At 37.5% G+C, this 25,591-nt stretch overlaps 1 protein-coding gene across 8 annotated transcripts in view; it reads left to right on the forward strand.

The window, feature by feature from the left end:
- Positions 1 to 25,591, forward strand: part of BPTF (bromodomain PHD finger transcription factor) — a 140,725-nt gene that overhangs the window by 66,322 nt on the left and 48,812 nt on the right. For all 8 annotated transcript variants that reach the window (XM_059996866.1, XM_059996874.1, XM_059996873.1 and 5 more), the window contains 8 exons: positions 340 to 695; positions 1,191 to 1,322; positions 13,481 to 13,610; positions 14,023 to 14,161; positions 16,318 to 16,497; positions 17,580 to 19,893; positions 24,100 to 24,224; positions 24,978 to 25,106. In XM_059996866.1, the coding sequence (XP_059852849.1) occupies positions 340 to 695; positions 1,191 to 1,322; positions 13,481 to 13,610; positions 14,023 to 14,161; positions 16,318 to 16,497; positions 17,580 to 19,893; positions 24,100 to 24,224; positions 24,978 to 25,106 (3,505 nt within the window). The remainder of the gene's footprint in view (positions 1 to 339; positions 696 to 1,190; positions 1,323 to 13,480; positions 13,611 to 14,022; positions 14,162 to 16,317; positions 16,498 to 17,579; positions 19,894 to 24,099; positions 24,225 to 24,977; positions 25,107 to 25,591) is intronic.

Genomic DNA, 25,591 nt, shown 5'->3' on the forward strand with positions numbered 1-25,591 from the left:
TAAACTTCAGAAGTTTAGGGACTTCCCTGGCCGTCCAGTGGTTAAGACTTCGCCTTCCAATGCAGGGGGTGCGGGTTCGATCCCTGATCGGAGAGCTAAGATCCCACATGCCTCTCGGCCAAAAAACCAAAGCAGAGAAAAACAGAAGCAGTATTGTAACAAATTCAATAAAAGACTTTAAAAAATGGTCCACATCAAAAAAATCTTTAAACTTCAAAAGTTCAGTCATAAGATATATCTTAACTTATTTTGAATGATAAATTACAAATTATTGAAAGACAATTGATCAAATTTACATATTTGACATAAATAATGGAATCTTCTTATTTTCTTGGTCAGGTACTGGTAGTTAATTCTCAAGGAGAAATTTCACGGTTGAGCACCAAAAAGGAAGTGGTCATGAAGGGAAATATCAACAATTATTTTAAGTTGGGTCAAGAGGGAAAGTATCGCGTCTACCACAATCAGTACTCCACCAATTCATTTGCTTTGAATAAGCACCAGCACAGAGAAGACCATGATAAGAGAAGGCATCTTGCACATAAATTCTGTCTGACTCCAGCTGGAGAGTTCAAATGGAATGGTTCTGTCCATGGATCCAAAGTTCTTACCATATCTACTCTGAGACTGACTATCACCCAGTTGGAAAACAATATCCCTTCCTCCTTTCTTCATCCCAACTGGGCTTCACACAGGTAAAGGAAACTAAGGTTTATTTATTGCTGTAAATATAGTAAATATTTACAAAATGATTATTGCAGTTGCATACTTTAAACTGTCATTATTAATGAATTGAATGAAGTCATTTTAGTCAGCAGAACACTGAGGATGTTAGGAATATGAGTAACTTTACTTCTAAAGTTACCGATCCAACACTAACATTGGAAAGATTTCTGGAAAGCAGAGTCTTTATTCCCGGAACCAAGTGGAGTCCAGACAGAGTTCCAGAACATCATAGAAGGTTTAAAGATTTGGAGGACGAATTGACCTCTGAGATTCCTCCAGTGTTTAAAACCTATGATTCTGTGAGGTAGAAACTTCCAGTAGCAGTGTATTTTATACCTGCTTAGCCTAGAAGCATATGCCCTATAAGATGAAGTCTTCATAAATTACAGCTCTTGTGCTTTTAATTTAAGATCAACAAGATGAAATTTTGTTTTTTCCTTTTTTTTTTCCCTTCTGAAATTTAGGGCAAATTGGATCAAGGCCGTTCAGATGTGTAGCAAACCCAGAGAATTTGCGTTGGCTTTAGCTATTTTGGAGTGTGCAGTTAAACCAGTTGTGATGCTCCCAATCTGGCGGGAATCTTTAGGACATACCAGGTAAGTGAATTCTGAGCCTTGTGAATGGTGTGTTAGTCTCCCTTTTGGAATATTAGTCTATTAATAATGAAAGTTAATGTGTTGAAAAGGCCATAATAAAGACTCAACTCTTCTTGACCTCATTTTCCTCCTATAAGATGGAGGAAAACATGTAAGATGTAAACCTGAATAAACATTAGTTCTTATTCAGGATATAGGATTATAATGAAGATGAGAAGAGATCAGGTATATGAAAATGAAAAATATGTTCTAAAGTGAAAAGTGTTTTTATTGAATAGAAGGAATGCTTATATTTTTTGAATATTTATTCTGGAGTGTGCTAGACATCTTGATTTATTTAGAGTCGAGTATCTGGCCAAAGATCATGTAGCTCCTAAGTAGACCCAGAGTTGTGTGACTTTAGCAGACGGTTAACAAAAAAGATAAATTTTGTGACTTGAATCTACTTTTTAGCCCTAATGGATTTATTTTTTAACTTTAAGTTTTAAAAAGTTCTTATTATAAACCTAATATAAGCTTATGGTAAAAAATGTAAATTATTATTCAATGTAAAAAGAAAGGCTCCTTCTACCTTCCCTGCCCCTCTACAGGGCCCACTCCAAAGGTACAATACTGTATTTTTTTAAAATTTAAATATATTTTGTGTTGCTTTCTACACCTGTGTTTTATCTTTTTTTTAAAAATAAATTTATTTATTTATTTATTTATTTATTTATTTATTGGCTGCGTTGGGTCTTTGTTGCTGCGCGCGGGCTTTCTTTAGTTGCAGCGAGTGGGGGCTACTCTTTGTTGCGGTGCGTGGGCTTTTCATTGTGGTGGCTTCTCTTGTTGCAGAGCCCGGGCTCTAGGTGTTCGGGCTCCAGTAGCTGTGGCACGCAGGCTCAGTAGTTGTGGCTCGCGGGCTCTAGAGCTCAGGCTCAGTAGTTGTGGCACATGGGCTTAGTTGCTCTGTGGCATGTGGGATCTTCGTGGACCAGGACTGAAACCCATGTCCCCTGCATTGGCAGATGGATTCTTAACCACTGCACCACCAGGGAAGCCCCCTGTGTTTTATCGTATAATGAAAAATTTTAAGAAAAATAAATATGCCTACTAAATATTTTTCATCTGCTAAGGGTTGCTGTCAGTTTTCTGTAGTGTTTCCCCCCCATAAATCTTATGGATACTCTTTCCTCTCTCCCTCCTATTTTGATTGTAATTGCTGCTACTGGTAGAAGCTTCCACAAATGGAATGGACTTAATTCTTCCTAGGATTAAAAAAAAAAAAAAAAGGGTTAAGTTAAGGTGCTACGAACGGTGCAGCCCAGGAGAGGAGAGCTAAATGGGTGGTGTGCCTGTATTTTTCTCACTGCCGCCTTTTCTCAGGGCAGGGAGAGCAAGGGGAAAGTCAGAGGCAATTGTGAGGCCTATATTTCTGTTTTTCCTTCTTGCATTTACTTCCAGGCTTTCCCCAAACTCTTCTGTCCCAACAGTCTCCTATTCAGTGCTCATCCTGAAACTTGTGTTGGTGGTCTCTGGTGGCAGAGACCAATATTTTGAGAACTAAAGCTAAGCTAAATGTTGCTAAAGAAAACTTCAGTACTCAAATGTAACTTAAAATGACTAAGTCAGGGCTTCCCTGGTGGCTCAGTTGTTGAGAGTCCGCCTGCCGATGCAGGGGACATGGGTTCATGCCCCGGTCCGGGAATATCCCACGTGCCGTGGAGCGGCTGGGCCCGTGAGCCATGGCTGCTGAGCCTGCACGTCCGGAGCCTGTGCTCCGCAATGGGAGAGACCACAACAGTGAAAGGCCTGCGTACCGAAGGAAAAAAAAAAAAGACTAAGTCAAAGCTTTTATAAATTCGTTTCTAAATATTAAACGTTCTAATGAAAATGCAATTCATTTTTTTTTTAGTTAGGGTTTTTTCCCCTCCTGGTATGTCATTATGACTAGTCTTTTATCCTGTTTTATTTTATTTAAAAAATTTTTTTTGGTACACTGCGTGGCATGTGGGATCTTCTTTCCCTGACCAGGGATTGAACCCGGGCCCTCGGCAGTGAGATCGTGGAGTCCTAAACTTTGGACAGCCAGGGAGTTCCCATGACTAGTCTTTTAAACCTGTAACTAGAGTTATAAAATTGTATCATGAATTGTATTAGTATGACACATCTGGTAATATATATGAAAGAACTTCTTTTTTAATTTTGATGAGGTGATATAAAATAGCATACTCTGAATTTTTAAAAAATTAGAGACCATGATTCATGAAAATTAGAAATTAATAATAGGACTTACACTTTGGCAGTAGTATGGTCACAGATGTTTAGGTGACAGACTTCTAAGACTTGATCCTAAGGCAGTATCTAGAAATTCAACCAAATATTTTATTATAAAATGTTTGTTTATTATGATATTCAATAGTAAAGTTTTGGAGGCAGGATCTTTTTTGAAAAAGTTTATGAAGTCTTGGTTGAAAAACATTAAAGAACACCTAAATAAATGAAAATATATCTCCTGTTCACATATAGGAAGACTCAGTGTCTTGACAATGTCAATTTTTCTCACCTTAATATACAGATTAAGTTCAAACACATTAATAATTATAGTTGGGCTTTCTGTAGAATTTCACAGGATGGTTAAAAAGTTTTTATGGAAAGGGGCAACAATAGAAAAGGTAAATTTGAGGGACGAGGTGGAAGGACTTGCCCTCCCATGTAACAAAACTTACTTGGTAGCTATAATACTGTGGTATAAACAAATAGACCAGTGGTACAGAATAAACAGTCCAGAAAGAGACCAACCCATATATGGAAATACAGTATGTGTTGGAAGTAGCATTGGAAAGGATGAACTGTCTAATAGAAGATGAGGAGGAAATTAGTTGTCCGTACAGTGGTAAATTGAACTTCATTCTTTATATTATACACAGTAGTCAGTTCCAGGTAGAGTAAATTCTAAATGAGAAAAGCAGACGTTAAAACTCTAAGAAGAGAATATAAGAGATTATCTTTGTGACTCTGGAGCAAAAAAAGTTCTCTTCTTCCTCCCTCCCTCTCTCCTTCTCCATTTCCTTCCCTTTTTCCTCCCTTCTTTGCCTCTCTTTGCTTTCACTCGTTCCTTCTTCCTGCTTTTCTTCCTGCCATACTTCCTTCCTTTTCTCTTCTGATTGTTTTATTTCCTTCTTGATTCATTCAGTATCTCCCCTAACATAGCTAAGGCAGGCTTTATTTATTTCATTTGTAAGAGTGCTGTCTGTCAGATTTGAATGAGTGTGCATGTGTATGCCTGTGTGTGTGCATGTACTAAAAGTGACTTTCCTTCTTCACATTTATTATGTGATATGTACATAAGATTGTGTGAAATACATAAGCTATAATGGGTAATAATAAAATGAACACCTATGAATTCACCACCCAATTTAAAAATAAGAACATTATTATTGCATTTACTTTGCATTCATATTACCTTGCCTTTCCTGAGAGATAACCATCATTTTTACATTTGTGTTTTGTTACACCCTTCCTTTTACTGTGTAGTTTTATCACATATGTATAGAGCAGTAAACAATGGTTTTCTGTGGTTTGAGTTTTATAGTAATGTGTCATCCTAAAAGACTGAATCCTAGACTGGTTGAAGGTGTTTTTATTGTTTTATTATACTATAATCAAAAAAGGGTTAGTATACACAGTATATTCAAGAACTTCTACAGTTCAGTAAGAAAAAAAATCAAACTATTTAGTAGAAAAAAAGGCCAGAGGTACAAACATAATTTAGGGAAGAGGAGACACAAATAGCCAAGAAACGTGAAAAGATGCTTAACCTCCCTAGTAAGTTGGGGAAAAAGCACATTAAAACTAGGGGTTGGGCCAACATCGTTTTCAATGATGAAAAACTGAAACCATTTCTGCTAAGATCAGGAACAAGATAAGGTTGCCCACTCTCACCACTATTATTCAACATAGTTTTGGAAGCTTTAGCCACAGCAATCAGAGAAGAAAAAGAATTAAAAGTAATCCAAATTGGAAAAGAAGAAGTAAAACTGTCACTGTTTGCAGATGACATGATACTATACATAGAGAATCCTGAAGATATTACCAGAAAACTACTAGAGCCAATCAATGAATTGGGTAAAGTAGCAGGATACAAAATTAATGCACAGAAATCTCTTGCGTTCCTATACACTAATGATGAAAAATCTGAAAGAGAAATTAAGGAAACACTCCCATTTACCATTGCAACAAGAAGAATAAAACACCTAAGAATAAACCTACCTAAGGAGACAAAAGACCTGTATGCAGAAAACTATAAGACACTGATGAAAGAAATTAAAGATGATACAAACAGATGGAGAGATATACCATGTTCTTGGATTGGAAGAATCAACAGTGTGAAAATGACTCTACTACCCAAAACAATCTACAGATTCAGTGCAATCTCTATCAAACTGCCAATGGCATTTTTCACAGAACTAGAACAAAAAATTTCACAACTTGTATGGAAACACAAAAGACCCCGAATAGTCAAAGCAGTCTTGAGAAAGAAAAACGGAGCTGGAGGAGTCAAGCTCCCTGTCTTCAGACTATACTACAAAGCTACAGTAATCAAGACAGTATGGTACTAGCACAGAAACAGAAATATAGATCAATGGAACAGGATAGAAAGCCCAGAGATAAACCCATGCACCTATGGTCACCTTATCTTTGCTAAAGGAGACAAGAATGTACAGTGGAGAAAAGAAAACCTTTTCAATAAGTGGTGCTGGGAAAGCTGGACAGCTACATGTAAAAGAATGAAATTAGAACACTCCCTAACACCATACACAAAAATAAACTCAAAATGGATTAAAGACCTAAATGTAAGGCCAGACACTATAAAACTCTTAGAGGAAAACATGGGCAAAACACTCTATGACATAAATCACAGCAAGATCCTTTTTGACCCACCTCCTAGAGAAATGGAAGTAAAAACAAAAGTAAGCAAATGGGACCTAATGAAACTAAAAAGCTTTGGCACAGCAAAGGAAACCATAAACAAGATGAAAAGACAACCCTCAGAATGGGAGAAAATAGTTGCAAACGAAGCAACTGACAAAGGATTAATCTCCAAAATATACAAGCAGCTCATGCAGCTCAATATCAAAAAATTAAACAACCCAATACAAAAATGGGCAGAAGACCTAAATAGACATTTCTCCAAAGAAGATATACAGATGGCCAACAAACAGATGAAAGGATGCTCAACATCACTAATCATTAGAGAAATGCAAATCAAAACTACAATGAGGTATCACCTCATACCGGTCAGAATGGCCATCATCAAAAAATCTAGAAACAATTAAATGCTGGAGAGGGTGTGGAGAAAAGGGAACACTCTTGCACTGCTGGTGGGAATGTGAATTGGTACAGCCACTATGGAGAACAGTATGGAGGGTCCTTAAAAAACTACAAATAGAACTACCATATGACCCAGCAATCCCACTACTGGGCATATACCCTGAGAAAACCATAATTCAAAAAGAGTCATGTACCAAAATGTTCATTGCAGCTCTATTTACAATAGCCCGGAGATGGAAACAACCTAAGTGCCCATCATCGGATGAATGGATAAAGAAGATGTGGCACATATATACAATGGAATATTACTCAGCCATAAAAAGAAACGAAATTGAGCTATTTGTAATGAGGTGGATAGACCTAGAGTCTGTCATACAGAGTGAAGTAAGTCAGAAAGAAAAAGACAAATACCGTATGCTAACACATATATATGGAATTTAAGAAAAAAAAATGTCATGAAGAACCTAGGGGTAAGGCAGGAATAAAGACACAGACCTACTAGAGAATGGACTTGAGGATATGGGGAGGTGGAAGGGTAAGCTGTGACAAAGTGAGAGAGAGGCATGGACATATATACACTACCAAACGTAAAATAGATAGCTAGTGGGAAGCAGCCGCATAGCACAGGGAGATCAGCTCAGTGCTTTTGTGCCCGCCTGGAGGGGTGGGATAGGGAGGTTGGGAGAGAGGGAGACGCAAGAGGGAAGAGATATGGGAATATATGTATATGTATAACTGATTCACTTTGTTACAAAGCAGAAACTAACACACCATTGGAAAGCAATTATACTCCAATAAAGATGTAAAAAGAAAAATCTACAACCAATAAATGCTGGAGAGCGTGTGGAGAAAAGGGAACCCTTTTGCACTGTTGGTGGGAATGTAAATTGATACAGCCACTGTGGAGAACAGTATGGAGGTTCCTTAAAAAACTAAAAATAGGGGCTTCCCTGGTGGCACAGTGGTTGAGAGTCCGCCTGCCGATGCATGGGACATGGGTTCGTGCCCCGGTCCGGGAAGATCCCACATGCCGCGGAGTGGCTAGGCCTGTGAGCCATGGCCACTGAGCCTGTGCGCCCAGAGCCTGTGCTCTGCAACGGGAGAGGCCACAGCAGTGAGAGGCCCGTGTACGGCAAAAAAAAAAAAAAAAAAAAAGTACAGCAGAGTGAAACAATTCTTCGCCTGAAAATATATGTAGTGTGATTCTATTTATGTAAAGGTTAAAAGAATGTATGCTAATATAATGCTGTATTGTTTAGGGATGTAGACATTTGTGGTAAAAGTTTAAAGAAGTGTAAGGCCTATATGCTTGACACTTAAGAAATATGCTTCTAAATAAATAACAAATGGTAAAAAAATCATAATGGAAACTAGAAAACATTATGAATTGAACGTTCATGAGAATACAACATAAACTGAAATTTGTGGGAAACAGCTAAAGAGTACCTAGGGGAAATGGGTAGCCTTCAGTGCTTACACTAAACAAGAAAAACTGCAAATTAACTAGCTAGGCATGCGTCTCAATGAGTCAAACCAAAGATGGGAAATATGTCAATATTTGATGAAATAGGAAGCAGATGTGTACCTTAGATACTATTATATTTACAAACCTCTGATGAGATTATCAGGAACGGGGCGGCGGGGGGGCGGATAAAGAACAAATAACCAATATCAAGAATGAAAAAGGGGTCGTAACAAACAATATTTCTGAATCTCTCTCACTGATACTTTGGATTTCAGACCTTCACAGAGTCCACTAACATAGCATTCAGGCTTCCTACATCCATAGAGAAAGTGCCCCACTGGACTCCTCCTTTTGGGTGGGGGAGGGGTTGGGGAGGAAGAGTCCCACTGATCTGAATCATTGGATAGTAGGGCAGAGGCCACACTCTTGGGCAAGAAAAGGATTTCTGGTTCAGTTTGAAGGATATCACTGCACCTATCAGTAAGGAGATGGGCAGGGCCAGATGATTTCATAAGGAAGTTCTTCAAATTTTAGGAAACGGGTAATTCTGTTTAAACTGTTCCATAAAATAGAAAAGAAGGAAATCCGGTTCAGTATTATTTCTGTTAGTACAAAACTGTTCTAAAACTTGTTAAATAGATAAATAGAAAATCATGGCCCTGTCTCATTTATTAATATTTACCATTGATTAATAATTAATAGCAAATAGAAGTGTATGCAAGAAATCTTAGAGCATTAGCAAATATAGTCAAGAGTAAATTAAAAGAATAATAAATCATGACTAATTTGACTTCCTCTAGGTATGGAAGATTTGTCTGTTCTTAGGAGATTATTAATACCTTGCTATTTTAAGAAGTCAAAGAAAGAAAACTTTGATTTTCTCATTAGATGTCAAGAAGGTATTTGTTTATTAAGAAGATATAAGTTCATTATTAATTCTTGGTTTATAAAAAAACTTGGGTAAGTAGAAATAGATGAATGCCCCCTCCCCTTTTTCGTAAAAATGTATTTCAGACCAAACCGTCATGTTTTTTGATGAAACCCTTGAAGTATTCCCATTAACATTTAGGTGGAACAAAACAGAGATCCCCACTGTTGCTGTTATCTTTTAACTTTTCTTTAAAGTATTAATGCAATTTACTGAGAGAAATAAAACATAAATAGGTAAATGTAGGGACAATTATATATAGTTGATCTCATTATATACTTAATTGACTGAAAAACTATAAAACAATATGAAAATTAATTAAGGTGACCCCCATACTGAACAGTCGGTTTTATATATGCAGATAGTAACCATGAAGAAAAGCGGGAGTTCTGAGTTAAAATAACAAATTGAATGAGCACATCTAATTTTGCTCCCCACTGAACTCCACCAAAACTATGGCAAAGGGATTTTTTCAAAGCATAAACCCACAAGGGACAAGGGGAACAACGGAGAAGACAGCGCCAGTAAAACTGCAAGCAGTATTGCCAGAGGATGAGTGGTACCCTACCCAGGAAAGCCAAATCCCAAGTCAGTGGGGGAGAACTGAGAATTTTCACCAGTCACGCCATAGAATCCTCAAAAGGCACAAAAGCAGGAAGAGCAGAGCAATGCATGATTCTGTCTCTGCAGTGCACCTGTTTACACATGGTCCTGCCAGGTACCCTGAGTGTGGTGAGCGCACTGTCTTCTAGGCGTTGCTTATGACTGTGCCCTCTGATTGCACCACAAGAGGCTCTTAACTTGTGAAAGGTAACCTGGAGACAAATTCATTTTTTCCTGGGAACCTTCTTTTAATAGTGACAATATTGTTCTTGCTCATGCAGCTAGTTTTCTTCTTGCTGAGTTTTCAAAAGCCAAACTTTATATTGTTTGGGATACACACATAGGTGGTGGTAAAACTATAAAGAAAAGCAAGGGAAATGATAACACAAAAGTCAGGATAGTGGCTGCCTGGGGGTGGGACACACTAGTTTTGGATGTAGTGGTTATTGATAAGGTTCTGTTTCTTAACTTGGTTACAGTTTACATATTTCTACAAATTACAATGAAGAAAACATCCAGCAACGACAAAACACCTCAAACCAGGAATATATATATATATATATATATATATTTTTTTTTTTGCGGCACGCAAGCATGTGGGATCTTCCTGGACCGGGGCACGAACCCGTGTCCCCTGCATCGGCAGGCAGACTCTCAATCACTGCGCCACCTGGGAAGCCCCAGGAATATATTTAATAAATATTTAGGAGCATGTAAAGAAATTGTTAAAACTTTACTAAGGATATAAAGGATACTTTGGGACTTCCTTGGCAGTCCAGTAGTTAGGACTTTGCACTTCCACTGCGGGTTCAATCCCTGGTTGAGGAACTAGGATCCACTTGCCGTGCAGTGGCCAAAAAAAAAAAAAAAGATACAAAGGATACTTTGAGTAAATGAAAAGATACATCATATGCTTACATATGTATGTTGCATTTTTCTAAAGATGCCATGCAGTATATTAATTATATTGACTTAATCTATCAAATTTAATATTCATTTGCATTGTGAATAGGAGTTTTCTTCCTGGAGGGAGAGGGAGGCATGACCAAAATGATACAGATATTTCCTCTAGAAAATGTGTAAGAAAAGGGAAGTAGGTATTTCAAAAAAAGAGAATAGATATTTAGAATGTATCTTGAAGCTATGATAATCAGAATAATTTGTACTACAGAAGAAGTAGAGCAGTGGAATCAAACAGAGAATCCAGAAATAGACCTAAACACATGTGGGAATCCACTGTGATAGCTTTGCCTGTCAGAGAAGGAGAAGAGGGCGTGTTTGGGGAAAATATCGCCCAGATTCCTGCCTCAGCAAAAACATTCAGACAAATGAGGATTGAAAAATACCCAATATATTGTTAAAAACTATAACAAAAAACTTAAGAGCGCGTGGATTAATTTATGTTTCTGTTGTGGTACTTTCTTTTCAAACAGCTATAAAACCCAGATGCCATAGATGAAAAAGTGGATATATGTATTTAAAGTTCTGAGTGGAAAAATATTATAATCAAATCCAAAAGACAGATGACACACTGAGGAAAAATATGTGCACCACAAATGGAAACTTTCCTTTTATAAATGAAAAAGACCTTTTATAAATGAAAAGCCCATTACAGATAAGACACAGGATTTGAACAGGCATTTGGCAGAAAAATAAATATAAAAGGCCAGTAGACATAAAAAAGTGGTTACTTCTCTCATAAAAAAGTGGTTACTTCTCTCATAATTAAAGAAATGTAAATAAAAACAGTGGGATAGTATTTCTTCTCTCTCAATTGGGCTAGTAATTGAGAAGTTTGGTACCAACTTGAGTGAAGGTGCGGGAAAGCAGGGTTGCTTTATAATTGATGGCAGTGTGGAGAGTACAAATCTGAAGAGCAATTGGGCACCATCTGTCAGCACTTTAAATATAATACTCTTTGGACTCAGCCATTCTACCAGTGGGAAACATAAAGGGATATTCCTCAAGTTTGCTAAGAAACACGTAAAACATGGTTTCCTGTAGCTTTGTTTGTAATAGGAAGAGAAACACAACAAAACCCTGTGGAGGTGGGGAACGGAGTTGAGGCTCAGTCCACACTCCTGGCCCGGCTCTCTGAACCGAGGATGTGTGGAGGGAGCCCCTGCCCCCAGTGCATCCACCAGTACAGAGTGGTGTCTGGAGGCTCGTAGTACCAGCGTCAGGCTGCCAGCAGTAGCCAAGATTTCTGCCCAACTAAATGGAATTGAACCCCTGCAGAGCTCACCTTTCCTGCTGCCTTTTCCCATAAGGATTGTGTTGGAGATAGTGAGAACTGTAGAATCTATTCTGGGGGAGCGGACATCACAGTTTAGCTACAATACTACCTCACTGGCCTGGCGTCAGCAAGATGAAGCCTGTCTTTGATGATGAAGATGGACCTGTTCCCCATGTGAACACCAAGAGCACAAGCTGAGTGCCCAGCTTAACCGTGCGTTCCCAGAGTGTCACTGTACTGGTGTTCTCCCCAGACAGTGCTCCATTCCTGGCCACCATCTGCGAAGATGGCTCAGTTGCTGTGCCAGACCTGGCCTTTTATAGGTGTTTAAAGCTGAACCCACAAAAACCCTGTTGAGAAATACTACTTGGTCGTAGCTCAGTCACTACTTCTTCACTCTGGAGAGCTGAGGCTGGCAGGTTATCCACTATGTTGTGCCTCCAGAGTTTTGCCCACTCCCTGGTTGCAAACTATGGTATCTGAGACTAAATTAGTCCCCAGTGAGAATCCACTCCCTTTCCTCTCCCATCAGTAGTGAGAGATGAATCTTTGCTATACTAGTTGTGTGCAGTTAACAGGCATGAGCTCTTGGCCTGGGGGACACTAGATTCTAGGGTGCTGTAATCACAAGGACACAAAACTTTATTCAAAGTGGAGATAGATAAATAGGAAGTTTTTGGTGGAGGGACAGAGGTGAAAAGAATTAAGTCCCCTCTCACATCTTTCTTCTGCTCCCCCAGGTTAACAAAAGATCTCTTTATTCTTTTCACATAGCTGTGCATTTGAAATTGGCTACATCTGGGTAGGGTATGATAAAAGCAATTCTTCTACCACTAGGGCTCTTAGAGACCGGAGCTCCTTTCTTTGTAGATTTTGGTTAATGTTCTTCATTATGGGAAATATTCCCATTCATGAAAATCTGATCACCTTAAAGTAGAACCTCACCACAGACCTGCCCATCTCCTTACTGGTAGGTGCAGTGATATCTATTTTCTTACCTGGAAAAAGAGTGTGGGCTGTGCCCTAGGCCTAATGATTAATGCCCAGTCCATGTGGTCCTTCCTGCCCAACCCTTCCTGTCATCCAGAAGCAGGAGCAGGAAACCTGAGTTCTATGTTAGTGGACCCTCTGAAGATTTAAAAATCCCAAGTACTAGTAGAAATAGGAATATTGGTTGATAAAATAAGAGTTTTGGGATTTGTTGGTCTTTTGGGAGGAAGGAAAGAAGATATGTATCTTCTGGTATGGAAAGATCTAGTGTAGTTTTTCATTGATTAAAGACTGTGTAATTGTATTTATAATTACACAAAAAGGATATTATATTACAGTGTTGATGTATGCATAAATAAGTCATAAGTGAGTATATTTCTTATGGAGAGGCATATGAGAAGGATAGCATGTTCTGTTTTTTTCCTTTTTGTACTATTTGATTTTTTTCCTATTAGAGAATTGTACATCTACTTATTTTTATGAGTCTGGGTTTTCTGGGCTGTGGGATTATAGCTAACCATTCTTTGTTTTTGTCTTCCTAATTTTCAGTACTATATTTTTATCTTTTTTGTTTATATTTTATAGTTGAGTGTAATTCTGTCTTTCTATCCATATATTCTTAGGTTACATAGAATGACATCAATTGAAAGAGAAGAAAAGGAGAAAGTCAAAAAAAAAGAGAAAAAACAAGAAGAGGAAGAAACAATGCAACAAGCTACATGGGTAAAATATACGTTTCCAGTTAAACATCAGGTAATTTTGGTATGATCTTTTAAATTGTGTTAGCCATTTCTGAGACTTTGATTCTGCAGTTTTGAATACTTAGTAATTTATTTTTACTTTTGACACACTTTTAATTAACGTAGTTGGAATGAAGTAATTCTTTCTGGCAATTTTATAAGCATAGGTTTATGTTAGTAGACTATAGGTGAGTCATTAGACCAATTTGTAGAAATTGTTATAAATGTAAAATTGTTCTATATTTTTCATATTAGAAAGGAATATTAAGTTTCTTCATAAATCTTTGATTCTCAGTGAAAATAAAATGGACTGGTAGATTAATTTGCCTGACCATTGATTTTATTTAGTAAAAATGTGTAAAACCACATGTGCTTTATAAAACATTCTCATCCTTGTTTAATCAGCATGTTTTCACTTACACCAGGTTTGGAAACAAAAAGGAGAGGAATACAGAGTAACAGGATATGGTGGTTGGAGCTGGATTAGTAAAACTCATGTTTATAGGTTTGTTCCTAAATTGCCAGGCAATACTAATGTGAATTACAGAAAGTCATTAGAAGAAAGTAAGTAACTTAAGCTGTTTTTCCTGCATAATTGTTTCTGATTTGTAGTCTTAAAAATTTGTAGTATATTGACTATATTTTGGATGAAAGTGTTTTTCTGCAATTCTTACTAGAATGTGAAAAATTACTAATGTAGTTTAATAATTATAAACTCTAAAGTTTTTAAAATTACCTTTATTCATGGGATTTTGGTATCTAGGATTTTAGCTTAAAAAGATGATAGAATAAAACTTGTTAAAAGAAAGAAGGCCTCAGCTACCTAACTGTTTTTCTAAAATCTTAAATTCAGTACTGCCTGACTTCTTGAGGAAACACAGTCTGGTGACCTCAGCATTGTAACGTTTAACAAAACCAGAAAGAAAGCGATAGAGGCTTCCATAACACTATCACATAAAGGAGATAGTAACTCAGTTTATGCTACTGGCTAATGACTTTATTTATTTATTTTTTGGCTGCGTTTGGTCTTCGTTGCTGCGCGTGAGCTTTCTCTAGTTGTGGCGAGTGGGGGCTACTCTTTGTTGCGGTGCGTGGGCTTCTCATTGTGGTGGCTTCTCTTGTTGTGGAGCACGGGCTCTAGGTGCGCAGGCTTCAGTAGTTGCAGCTCGCAGCCTCAGTAGTTGTGGCTTGTGGGCTCTAGAGGACAACCTCAGTAGTTGTGGTGCATGGGTGTAGTTGCTCCGTGGCATGTGGGATCTTCCCGGACCAGGGCTCGAACCTGTGTTCCCTGCATTGGCAGGCGGATTCTTAACCACTGCGCCACCTGGGAAGTCCCAACTTTAGTGTTTAGAATCACAGAACTCTAGAGGTGAACTGCCCTTTTAGGAGGTAAATATTTTGAAACTCATGTTAAATAAACAAATTATTTCATGAAGGTGTTAAGTGCCATACTGAAGGTCACACAGATGGCGCTTCCGTTGCCCTTTTTGCACTCTACCACATTGTCTCTCCTTTGTTATCTAAGCAATTTTCAAAAGCAGTTCTGTTCACTTTGCAGCATATTTGCTAATTTATGGTGTGATATGGTCTTTCCTGTGAAGCCCATGCTGTAGTGCCAAATAAGTGCTATGTACACACCTAGCTAACTGATTTGGCTTCCTTGTGAATGGTTCTCATGAAACCTGAACCAGTAGATTTTTGAAACTGTTAATGTGGGAAAGTTGTCACTGAATTACCTTTTAACAGAAAAAAAACATGTATTTTATAGAGCTCACTGGAATTTATATTTTAGGGACTAGGAGTGTCTTGCATATAGCAGATGTTCAATAACTTTCTATTTGCTAAATAGAAATATTCAGTATTCATTTACATTATCTGATTATATTCAAGCTAAATGTCCATTATAATAAATTCTAAAAGATTGTTATAATTTTTATTACTATTTCATTGTTCCAGTTACCTGTGTAGCACTTAGAAAGAATTATAGAGAGCTTTTCTTTAATTGTGTTTGACCTATGTAATAAAATCCAGATTATCAATATGCAAAATATTTAGGCTTTTGCAAATTTATTTTGTGTCCACTTTCCTTAGCATGGGGTTTTCTATTGTCCAAATGCTGGGCCTTTATCTAGCAGGTACCAAGTTGGTCTTGGAGCATCTTTTGAGTCTTTTCCTCCCAGTTGGCAGCAGGGAAGAAACCAGTAGTAAATCAGGCCCAAACAAGGCTACACATTGCATTTGGTTATTTCTCTTTTCTGTGATACAGACTTAAGTATTCTTAACTTGGAATCTATAGATAAACTTCAACTGTATTCAAATTTCAAATGCCATTGAAATTTATTACAAAAGTTTGTGTATGTACTTTTTTTCTGGGTAGGGGATCATAGCATTTATCCAATTCTAATATGGTTCTGTAACACAAAGTATGTTAGAAACCACTGATGCAGACTTTCTGAAGTCAGTGAACAGGTTGAAATAGTCTCATATGTGAAGGCTTCTGAAGTACATCTAAACTGTAGTCATTACTTCTATGCTTTAGGTCAGCTGAGCATATAAGAAAGAATGTAATAGCTTCAACTTTTGTATTTTGGGTTTTTTGAATTAAAAAAAGTATAAATTGCTGGAATATACTTGATAATTTCCACTAAACTAGGTGTATTAAAGTAAATTGCTAATATTTGACATACTTGTAATTACTATATACTTGGGGGTTTTTTTAGCTAAAAATAATATGGATGAAAATATGGATGAATCAGATAGAAGAAAAAGTCCACGAAGTCCAAAAAAAATAAAAACAGAGTCTGATTCTGAGAAAGGCGAGGTAAAAGATTCAGATGCTACAAAAGGAGCAGACCAAAGTGAAATGGACATTTCAAAGGTTACTGAGAAGAAGGACCAAGGTAAGGAGAGAAAAGTGTGGAGGGCAGCCTGGGGGTGATAAGAAAGCACTGGATCTAGTTCGCACAGCAGGAAAGGTACTGCAATGTCTCTTTGATAATAGCATTATTGAAACATGATTCATATGCCATATAACTCACCCACTTATAGTGTACAATTCAGTAGTTTTTACTATATTCACAGAGTTGTTCATCTATCACCATACTCAATTTTAGAACATTTTTCATCACCCGAAAAGAAACCTCATACCCACTAGCAGTCAGTCCTCCCTAAATCCCAATCTACTTTCTGTCTCTATGGATTTGCCTGTTTTGGACATTCCATATAAATGGAATCAGGTAGTATGTGGTCCTTTGTGTCTGGCTTCTTTCACTTAGCATGTTTTCAGATTTCATCCATGTTGTAGCATGTATCAATACTTCATTCCCTTTTATTTACAAATGATATTCTATTGTATGGATACGTCATGTTGTGTTTATCCATTCATGGTGGACATTTGGGTTGTTTCTTTTTGGCTATTAAGAATAATGGAAATATGAACATTCATGTACAAGTTTTTATATGGACATATGTTTTCATTTCTCTTGGGTAAATACGTAGGGGTGGAATTGCTGGATCAAGAGATAACTCTATGTTCAGCCTTTTCAGGAACTTACATTGACTTTTGTGAAAAGTTGTTTTTTTAAAAACTAGATAAGTTAGATAATGCATGAGGCTTAACATGTTTTATAACCATAAAATAACCATAAAATACTCTGTACAAAATCTCATGTGAAGGTACTGGTATATGCAATAGCTATCACATACTAAGTTATTTTTCCTTGTGGCATTCCATCATTTTTAGATACTAGGAATCAGAATATTTAAATATTTGGAATGTATGTGTTTTTTAACCTTTTATAAAGTTTAGCCCTGTCCATTGACCTATTTTAATCATATCAGGAACTTTTAAATATATAGCTATTTATAGTTAAGGTTTTGAGTAAAAATCATAAAAACTGGTATTTTTTAAAGTGAAAATATTATCATGAATTCCACATTTCAGACTAAAAATTACATTTATATAAATGTCTTTGTTTCACAGATGTAAAAGAAGTTTTAGACTCTGACAATGATAAATCCTTTAAGGAAGAACCAATGGAAATAGATGATGATGTGAAAACAGAGTCACATATAAATTGTCAGGAAAGTTCTCAAGTAGATGTGGTCAATGTCAGTGAGGGTTTTCATCTAAGGACTAGTTATAAAAAGAAAATCAAATCATCCAAACTAGATGGACTTCTTGAAAGGAGAATTAAACAGTTTACACTGGAAGAAAAACAACGCCACGAGAAAATGAAGTTGGAGGGTGGAATTAAGGGTATAGGAAAGACCTGCACAAGTTCTTCGAAAAGTCTGTCTGAATCACCAGTAATAACAAAAGTAAAAGAAGGGTGTCAAAGTGACTTGCTTACACAAGAACAGAGCTCTAATGCAAGTAACGATAAATCTGAAGACTTGATTCGGGGATGTTCACAAAATGATTCCTCAATTCTTGGAATCAGTGATCCTGATCATACAACAAACAAACTTTATTCAAAAGATCAAATGCTAGATGATGCCTCCATTCAGAGCGCAGAGACAAACTGTCAGAAACAAAATTCTGTTCGAAATGACGTAAATGAGAGTCTCTCTGACCCTGCCAGTAAAGGCCAGGAGCCCAGTAAGATTAAAACAAAGGGAAGTGATTTTCTCATTGATGACGCTAAACTAGCCAGTGCAGGTGAAATTGGTACTTTGATCTATAAGAACAAAAAACCACTCATACAGGAAGATAATGACACCATTGTGTCTCCTTCCCAGAGCCCTTTACTTCCATCAGTACCTAAAAGTACTGATGATAGAGATATCCCATCTCTGTCAAAAGCAATAGACTTTGAAGGAAAATTGGGATGTGATTCTGAATATAATAGCACTTTGGAAAATAGTTCTGATACTATGTCTATTCAAGACAGCAGTGAAGAAGATATGATTGTTCAGAATAGCAATGAAAGTATTTCTGAACAGTTAATAACTCAAGAACAAGGTAGTGAAGGCTTAGAACCATTGAAACATGAGTTTGTTTCAGATAAGACCACTGGAAACTGTGGCGACAGGCTGCAGGCTAAGGTAAATGAAGCAAATGGTAAAAAAACAAGTCAAGATCAGAAATTAGAGGAGAGACCACTTAATAAATGTATCGATCAAATCAATCTGAAAAGTGTCACTGACAAAAAGAATAATGAAAACCGAGAGTCTGAAAAGAAAGGACAGAAAGCAAGTACCTTTCAAATAAATGGAAAAGATAATAAACCTAAAGTATATTTGAAAGGTGAATGCTTGAAAGACATTTCTGAGAGTAAAGTAGGAAGTTGTGACATTGAACCAAAGGTTAATAATATAAATAAAATAATTCCTGAAAATGATATTAAGTCTTTGACTGTTAAAGAATCTGCTGTAAAGCCATTCATGAATGGTGATGTCATCATGGAAGATTTTAATGAAAAAAACAACTTGGAAACAAAATCATGTTTACTGAGGTCTTCGGATACTGAAGGCGACGACCAAGATCGCCTAGAGACCCTGCCATCAACCAAACAGTCTGAGGGTACCCAAGCTACCACGCCTCTACCATCTTGTCCAGAAAGCAGCAGTTCAGCCAATCAGGAAGAAGACATGGAAATTGAAACCTGCGAAGTTAAGAAAGTTACTTCGTCTCCTGTTACTTCTGGAGAGGACTCTAACTTCAGTAATGATTTTATTGATGAAAATGGCCCGCCCACCAACAAAGATGAAAATGTCAATGGAGAATCTAAAAGAAAAACAGTCATCACAGAAGTCACCACCATGACGTCCACAGTAGCCACAGAATCAAAAACCGTAATTAAGGTAGCAAAAGTTGATAAGCAGACTGTGGTCTCTTCCACAGAAAATTGTGCCAAGTCCACTGTTACAACCACCACTACAACGGTAACAAAGCTTTCCACGCCCTCCACAGGCAGCAGTGTGGACATAATCTCTGTGAAGGAGCAGAGCAAAACTGTGGTCACCACGACAGTGACAGACTCACTGACCACCGCAGGAGGCACTCTGGTAACATCTATGACCGTGAGCAAAGAATATTCCACAAGAGACAAAGTGAAACTCATGAAGTTTTCAAGACCCAAGAAGACTCGTTCAGGTACAGCTCTGCCATCGTACAGAAAGTTCATCACCAAGAGCAGCAAGAAGAGCATATTTGTTTTGCCCAATGATGACCTAAAAAAATTGGCCAGAAAAGGAGGAATCCGAGAAGTCCCTTATTTTAATTATAATGCAAAACCTGCCTTGGATATATGGCCATATCCTTCTCCTAGACCAACCTTTGGTATCACTTGGAGGTATGTACTTTAAAATGCATTTGGGGGAGGGAGAAAGTTTTTAAAGAATTATCTAATAAAAATATCTCATTTATGAGATAACAGAAATAAGACAGGGAAATATATATTTAATGGGCAAAGTTAGTAATGGAAATAAGATACAGAGAGGTTTTAACTCGGCCAGCTGGTGGGTACTAAAGTTTACTTAGGGAAAAATGTTTAAAGACTGAAAATGTAAGGGAATCCTTTAAAATGAAATTCAGCTTCACTTTTCACAAGACAAAAGAAATGTGTCAAACATAGTTGTTGGTCTAACCTCCCAAGTTATTGCCATGTGTTTGCTTTGGGAGTGAGATAATCACAGAATTGGATAATCACCAACTTTCTGGAATGTTTGTATTTTATTTCTATTAGGTAATTCATAAAAACATAAGACATAGGAAACATGCCTGTAAATCACACAAGGTTCATCATAATGTAGGAAATCTTCTTGATGTAATTTGTTTGCATGATAGGCATTTGTTTTGGAGTTCTCTGTTATTTATGTGAGAAAAGGTAGTCTGAGATGTCTTAGGGAGTTTCTTTAAACCCAGAAATAGTCTTAATTTAAAAGTTTCTGGGCATTAAGCTTTGGGGATAAATTATAAGTACGTAGAGTTGGCAGTTGTAAGATCATGTAGTTTTAAATTGGGAAAGGATCTTAGAAATTCATATCTTTTTTAGATGCATAATAATTTGCCTCTGGTCCCAGAGGGACTGAGTTAGGAATAGTGCCTGGTTTTCCTAAATCCCAGTCCAGTACTTTATCTTCTATATCACATTTCACGTATTTGTCCTTGCTTTGTGCTTTTCCATGTCCTTGTCTTTTTATCTTTTCACCCTTAAAATTGAAAAGGATGGAACATGAACATTGAAAGCATAAGAGTTCTGTGGGACATGCTCAGAAACTAGGAACGGTCTTGTTTGCAGTGAGATTTCGCTAGGATCCTCAAGTTCATGATGTCAGCAGTTTCCTGAGCAGACTCCATTTCACTTCAGGCTTCATTTCTGTGTGTCTTTAGTATGGTTCCTTTAAGTTGAAATCATACTTTTCTTGTTTTCTTTATATTACAATTAGCTAGTATTAAAAAAAAAAAAGACTGTAAATGAGTACTCTCTATAAAGGAATTAATTAATATGACCAGTCATAGTTGGTTTGACCAAGTTTTTAATAACTCATCTTTTGATTTGAATTAAAATATCATCACTCCATGACACATTCAATAGAGACAGCTGAAAAGTACAATTTCTCTGCAGGGCCTGCAATGAAGGATTTGCAGAATCCTGCAGGGAATCAAGGAACTCTTCATTACAGTTCATGGATTTGTAGGATTACTCTGCACTTTTCTGCTTTCTTCATTGAGAGCGGTCCCAAAATGTATCCTTGACTGTCCTGCAGGTAACTTCTTTCCCACTGGAAAAGTTACTATGTACAAATACTTTAATTAAAGTGACCTGGCAGTTGTGGAGGCCGACCTTTCTGCTCTTTTCTATTCTGTAAATGGAAGGTAGGCTTGACTGCGAAGCACTTTTCTCTGAACCAGTTCTGTTCACGTGTTGCCCAGGGCCCTTTTCTGCACGGCTGGGTTTCAGAAACCTTGTATTGTTATGTTTTAATATGCACTGGGGGCACAGTTTTTATCTGTTTAGTTAATTTCTCATTTTTTAATGGAAGGAAGTACCTTCCTGTATGTTTTAAACAGATACTGCCTTCAGATATATGCTAACGTCTTAATTTGCTGAGGTTGAGAGAAACATAATCCCTTCTATCTAACGGAGGCATGGGTAAAAATGTAAATTATTCTTGACTTTAGAATGCATTTTTAAAAAAGGTATCGCTATAAAAACCATGCATGTGAAATGCATTTTTCTACTCACACTTGAATAAAATATGTCTGATGCTTAGAGTAGGTGCTAAGAATGCCAAAGGCGCATGTTTGGTCTTTATTAAATTTAACATTAAGGCTGAGCAGTACTGAAAAAGTGAAACTTGTCTCATTGACTCATTAGGGCCTCTTTTTCCCTCCACACTGTCCATTCCCTTACTCCCTTTTCCCCAGGCCCTGATTCTGTGTTTCATGATCACTTTGAACCAGTAGTTTTCTCCATGGTGCTGTCAGAAGGATCCTCCTAAAATGCAGATCTATCCTGTGAATGTTCTGACTGAGCTGAGCAGGCATTTAAAGCGGATGTGTTAACCACCACAGGGCTGGGAAGGGGAAAGCGTTTGTCACCTGTCCACCACGTCTATGAGAAGTACTCCCCTTTATAACCCATGCAGAACTGGCTGCATTGCAGAGATCTCCGTATAGACGGCCGCTGACACTCTTTAATCCTTCCATTCGGTGCAGCACATTTTGGCTTCTGCCTTCTTCTCTCGTGCCAGCTTCATCTCTCGCTGCACCTTCACACCCCTTCCCTCCAGCCAGAGTACACCGGATGTGGTTTTCAGGAAGAAGTGTGTGCTTTTGTACACCTTCCTCCTCAGCGCATGTGTGCCCCCTTGCCTTTGGTCAGCCGCCCCCTCACCCTTGTCCTCTGAGGCTCCAGCAAAGCTCTCATCCCCATCCCTGGGCCCAATCAGGTACCACTCCCTTGTGCTTTCCTCTGTTACAGCTCCTGAGGATGCAGGAAGACATTATAATTCACTTCTGTGTCCCCAGCTCCTTTCACTTAGTTTAACACATAGAAGAAACTCAAGTATTTTTTGAATGAATAAATGAATGGACACGCTCTAATGCATGAGATGTGTTCCCCACCTGGTGGTGTTTCCATTGTAAAATGGAGAAGCTTTCAAGTTGTTGTTTGTTGAGAGTGATTGGAGGAAGAAGAGAGAAAATGAGAAACAACTCTCTTTCCAAATAAATATTCATTTGTTTTCTCCCATGAGTCCAAAGTTCCCTAGGCATTTCTTTAGGGTGTGATCTGAAAGTGACAGACACTTTCCCCCTCTAAGGACATCCTTGCACTGATTAACATTTGCCCTCTAATTTAAGAACCCTTTGTCCAGGTCAGAGGATTCACAGGGTGATAGCACAACAAAGAAAATAATGGTGTCACAGCTGGAGAGGGGAAATTAAGAAGTTGCAGCAACTTTTTGGCTAGAGCTTTCTCTTTCTCATGTTGTTTGCTTTTCTAACTTAACGTTAAGAATAGAAAGCATTGTTTTTCAAATATAAATTGTCTAAGACTTACCTTGTATACCTCTATTAGAGGAGGAAATTATTTCGTTTCATAGGCTTTCCCTATAGTACAATCAATCAGTATATTCATTTAAGTATGTGGAAACGTCAATAAAATATTTAATTATACAAAACCACTAATAGAGAATTGACAGCCTAGGGCTGCTTTAAAATGTTCTATGGTTAACTCCATTTTAAGACATGATGTTCATTGCAGTTGTAAATTCATTCTGAAATGTGTTTTTAATATTATTTTTAAAAGAATATCTAATACGTTCAATAACTTTGTATACAGTGTTTAGAAAAAACCTGAACACAGAGATTCCTTTGTCTCCTGACTAGTATTATTCATTGTATCATAGGATTCTAAAACTACACCGATGTTGTTAAAGTATCGTTAGTATTAGCAGCATTCATCATCCAGTACTTTGTGTTTTGCAGAACCACCATTTCAGTACAAAATTTCTGTCCATCTGGAAAGGTCTTATTGGATTTGTGAGGTCTTTTTGTTTTGCTTTTTGAGAAAATTGAAACATTTTCAGTTTGTTTCAGCAAAAATCAGTTAAGATTTTATTCTTCTTCAGATCACTTATCACATTGTCACACAATTATTTATTTCTCCATATATGCTCTCATTCATAATTTTTCTAACACATATTTTTAGAATTAGGCTAAATTTATAAAATCTTTGTAAATTGTTGCCATATCAGTCTTACAATGAAATATGCTTTGTTTTACATACTTATATGGCATTTGAGGTAACTACAGCCCCTTTGTGAATTGTTAGATGCATGTCATGCCTGGGAACAAAAAAGTTCTTTTATTAAGGGACATATAATAACCAAAGTGCTTATAAAGCCATATGATAAATATTGAAGTCACAATGAGGACAAAAAACAATCCTTCAGTTTAGGAGAGAGAGAGAGAGAGAGAGAGAGAGAGAGAGTGTGTGTGTGTGTGTGTGTGTGTGTATACATACATCGTTTTTCTTGGGTTTTTCTTTCAGGTATAGACTTCAGACTGTGAAGTCCTTAGCTGGAGTGAGTCTTATGTTGAGGTTACTGTGGGCAAGTCTGAGATGGGATGACATGGCAGCCAAGGCTCCTCCAGGAGGAGGGACTACACGGACAGGTAGCGGTTTTTTATTTTCGAATTTAAGTTTAAAAGAGAAAAATCTCTTGACAGTTCACTTCATTTTAAGCATGTCTGTTATTTATTAAAATATAGTGCTAGTATTTTAAAAACAAGGCTTTAGTCAAGTTTAGCAACACATGCTATAAAATCCTGGGGGCCGGGCAGGGGCGTTTCACATTATAAGGGTAGTCACTAATGTGTGAACCAGTGTGAATTTTTAAAAGATATTTCTTACCGCACAGTATAAATCATTTAAATTGGGACATCTGGAACCCTGTGCTTGCTGCTGCTCTCCTAGAGTTTTTATTATTTTGACCGAATTTTGCCACCAGGAACTAAGCTGTGCCCAAACAGCATTTTGCTCAGTTGAGAAATTTTCAGTGACGAAGAAACTCAGTATTGTTGCAATCTAGTGATGGTCCTGCAACTGTTCATTAAGCAAATGTTTCCAAAGGTTTAGTCTTTTTTTTTTTTTTTTTTTGCGGTACGCGGGCCTCTCCTGTTGCGGAGCACAGGCTCCGGACGCACAGGCTCAGCGGCCATGGCTCACGGGCCCAGCCGCTCTGCAGCATGTGGGATCCTCCCGGACCGGGGCACGAACCCGTATCCCCTGCATCGGCAGGCGGACTCTCAACCACTGCACCACCAGGGAAGCCCCTAGTCTCTTTTTTAAAGTACCAGATGTTGTACCTTTTTATTCTCTGAATATTTGGGGTGGTTATTAATACTATGTGAATTAAATCACCATAGAAACATCTGAAACTGAAATCACAACAACAGAAATAATTAAGAGGCGAGATGTTGGTCCTTATGGCATTCGATCTGAATATTGTATCAGGAAAATCATCTGCCCCATTGGAGTTCCAGAAGCACCAAAAGGTAAGGAGTAGAAAGAATTCTTTTCTTTTATTATTTACCTGTTAGCCATATCTTTTATGAATTGAAGTTTGATTATAATTGTTTCTTTAACTCTTTATTCAACTTTTGAAAACAATACTTTTTCATCACAAACTATTCTGTTTTTAAAATGATATTTAATCAGTAAACATAGCAAAATTCCACTAGACACACAGTGATGCCTACAGTCATGGTACCAGGCAGAGGAAGGGTACAAATACCTCTTTTATCAGTAATTAAAGATATGGAGCAGTGGTTGACACCAGACCGTCAGCTCCAAGACTCAAGCCTTTGAGTCTGTCTGGTTGTAGTCCTGGAACCTGCTGTAGAATCTGACACATAAGTGGTCGGTGAAGATTTGTTGACTCAAGGGTTCAAGCTATTGTGTAATACTTCAGTGCTCAGGGTAGAAGTAACCTAAGAGGCATAAAGAGTTACTCAGGAAACATTTATAGACACCTACATGA

The sequence above is a fragment of the Delphinus delphis genome, chromosome 19 (genome assembly GCF_949987515.2).
Source record: "Delphinus delphis chromosome 19, mDelDel1.2, whole genome shotgun sequence".
NCBI lineage: Eukaryota > Metazoa > Chordata > Mammalia > Artiodactyla > Delphinidae > Delphinus > Delphinus delphis.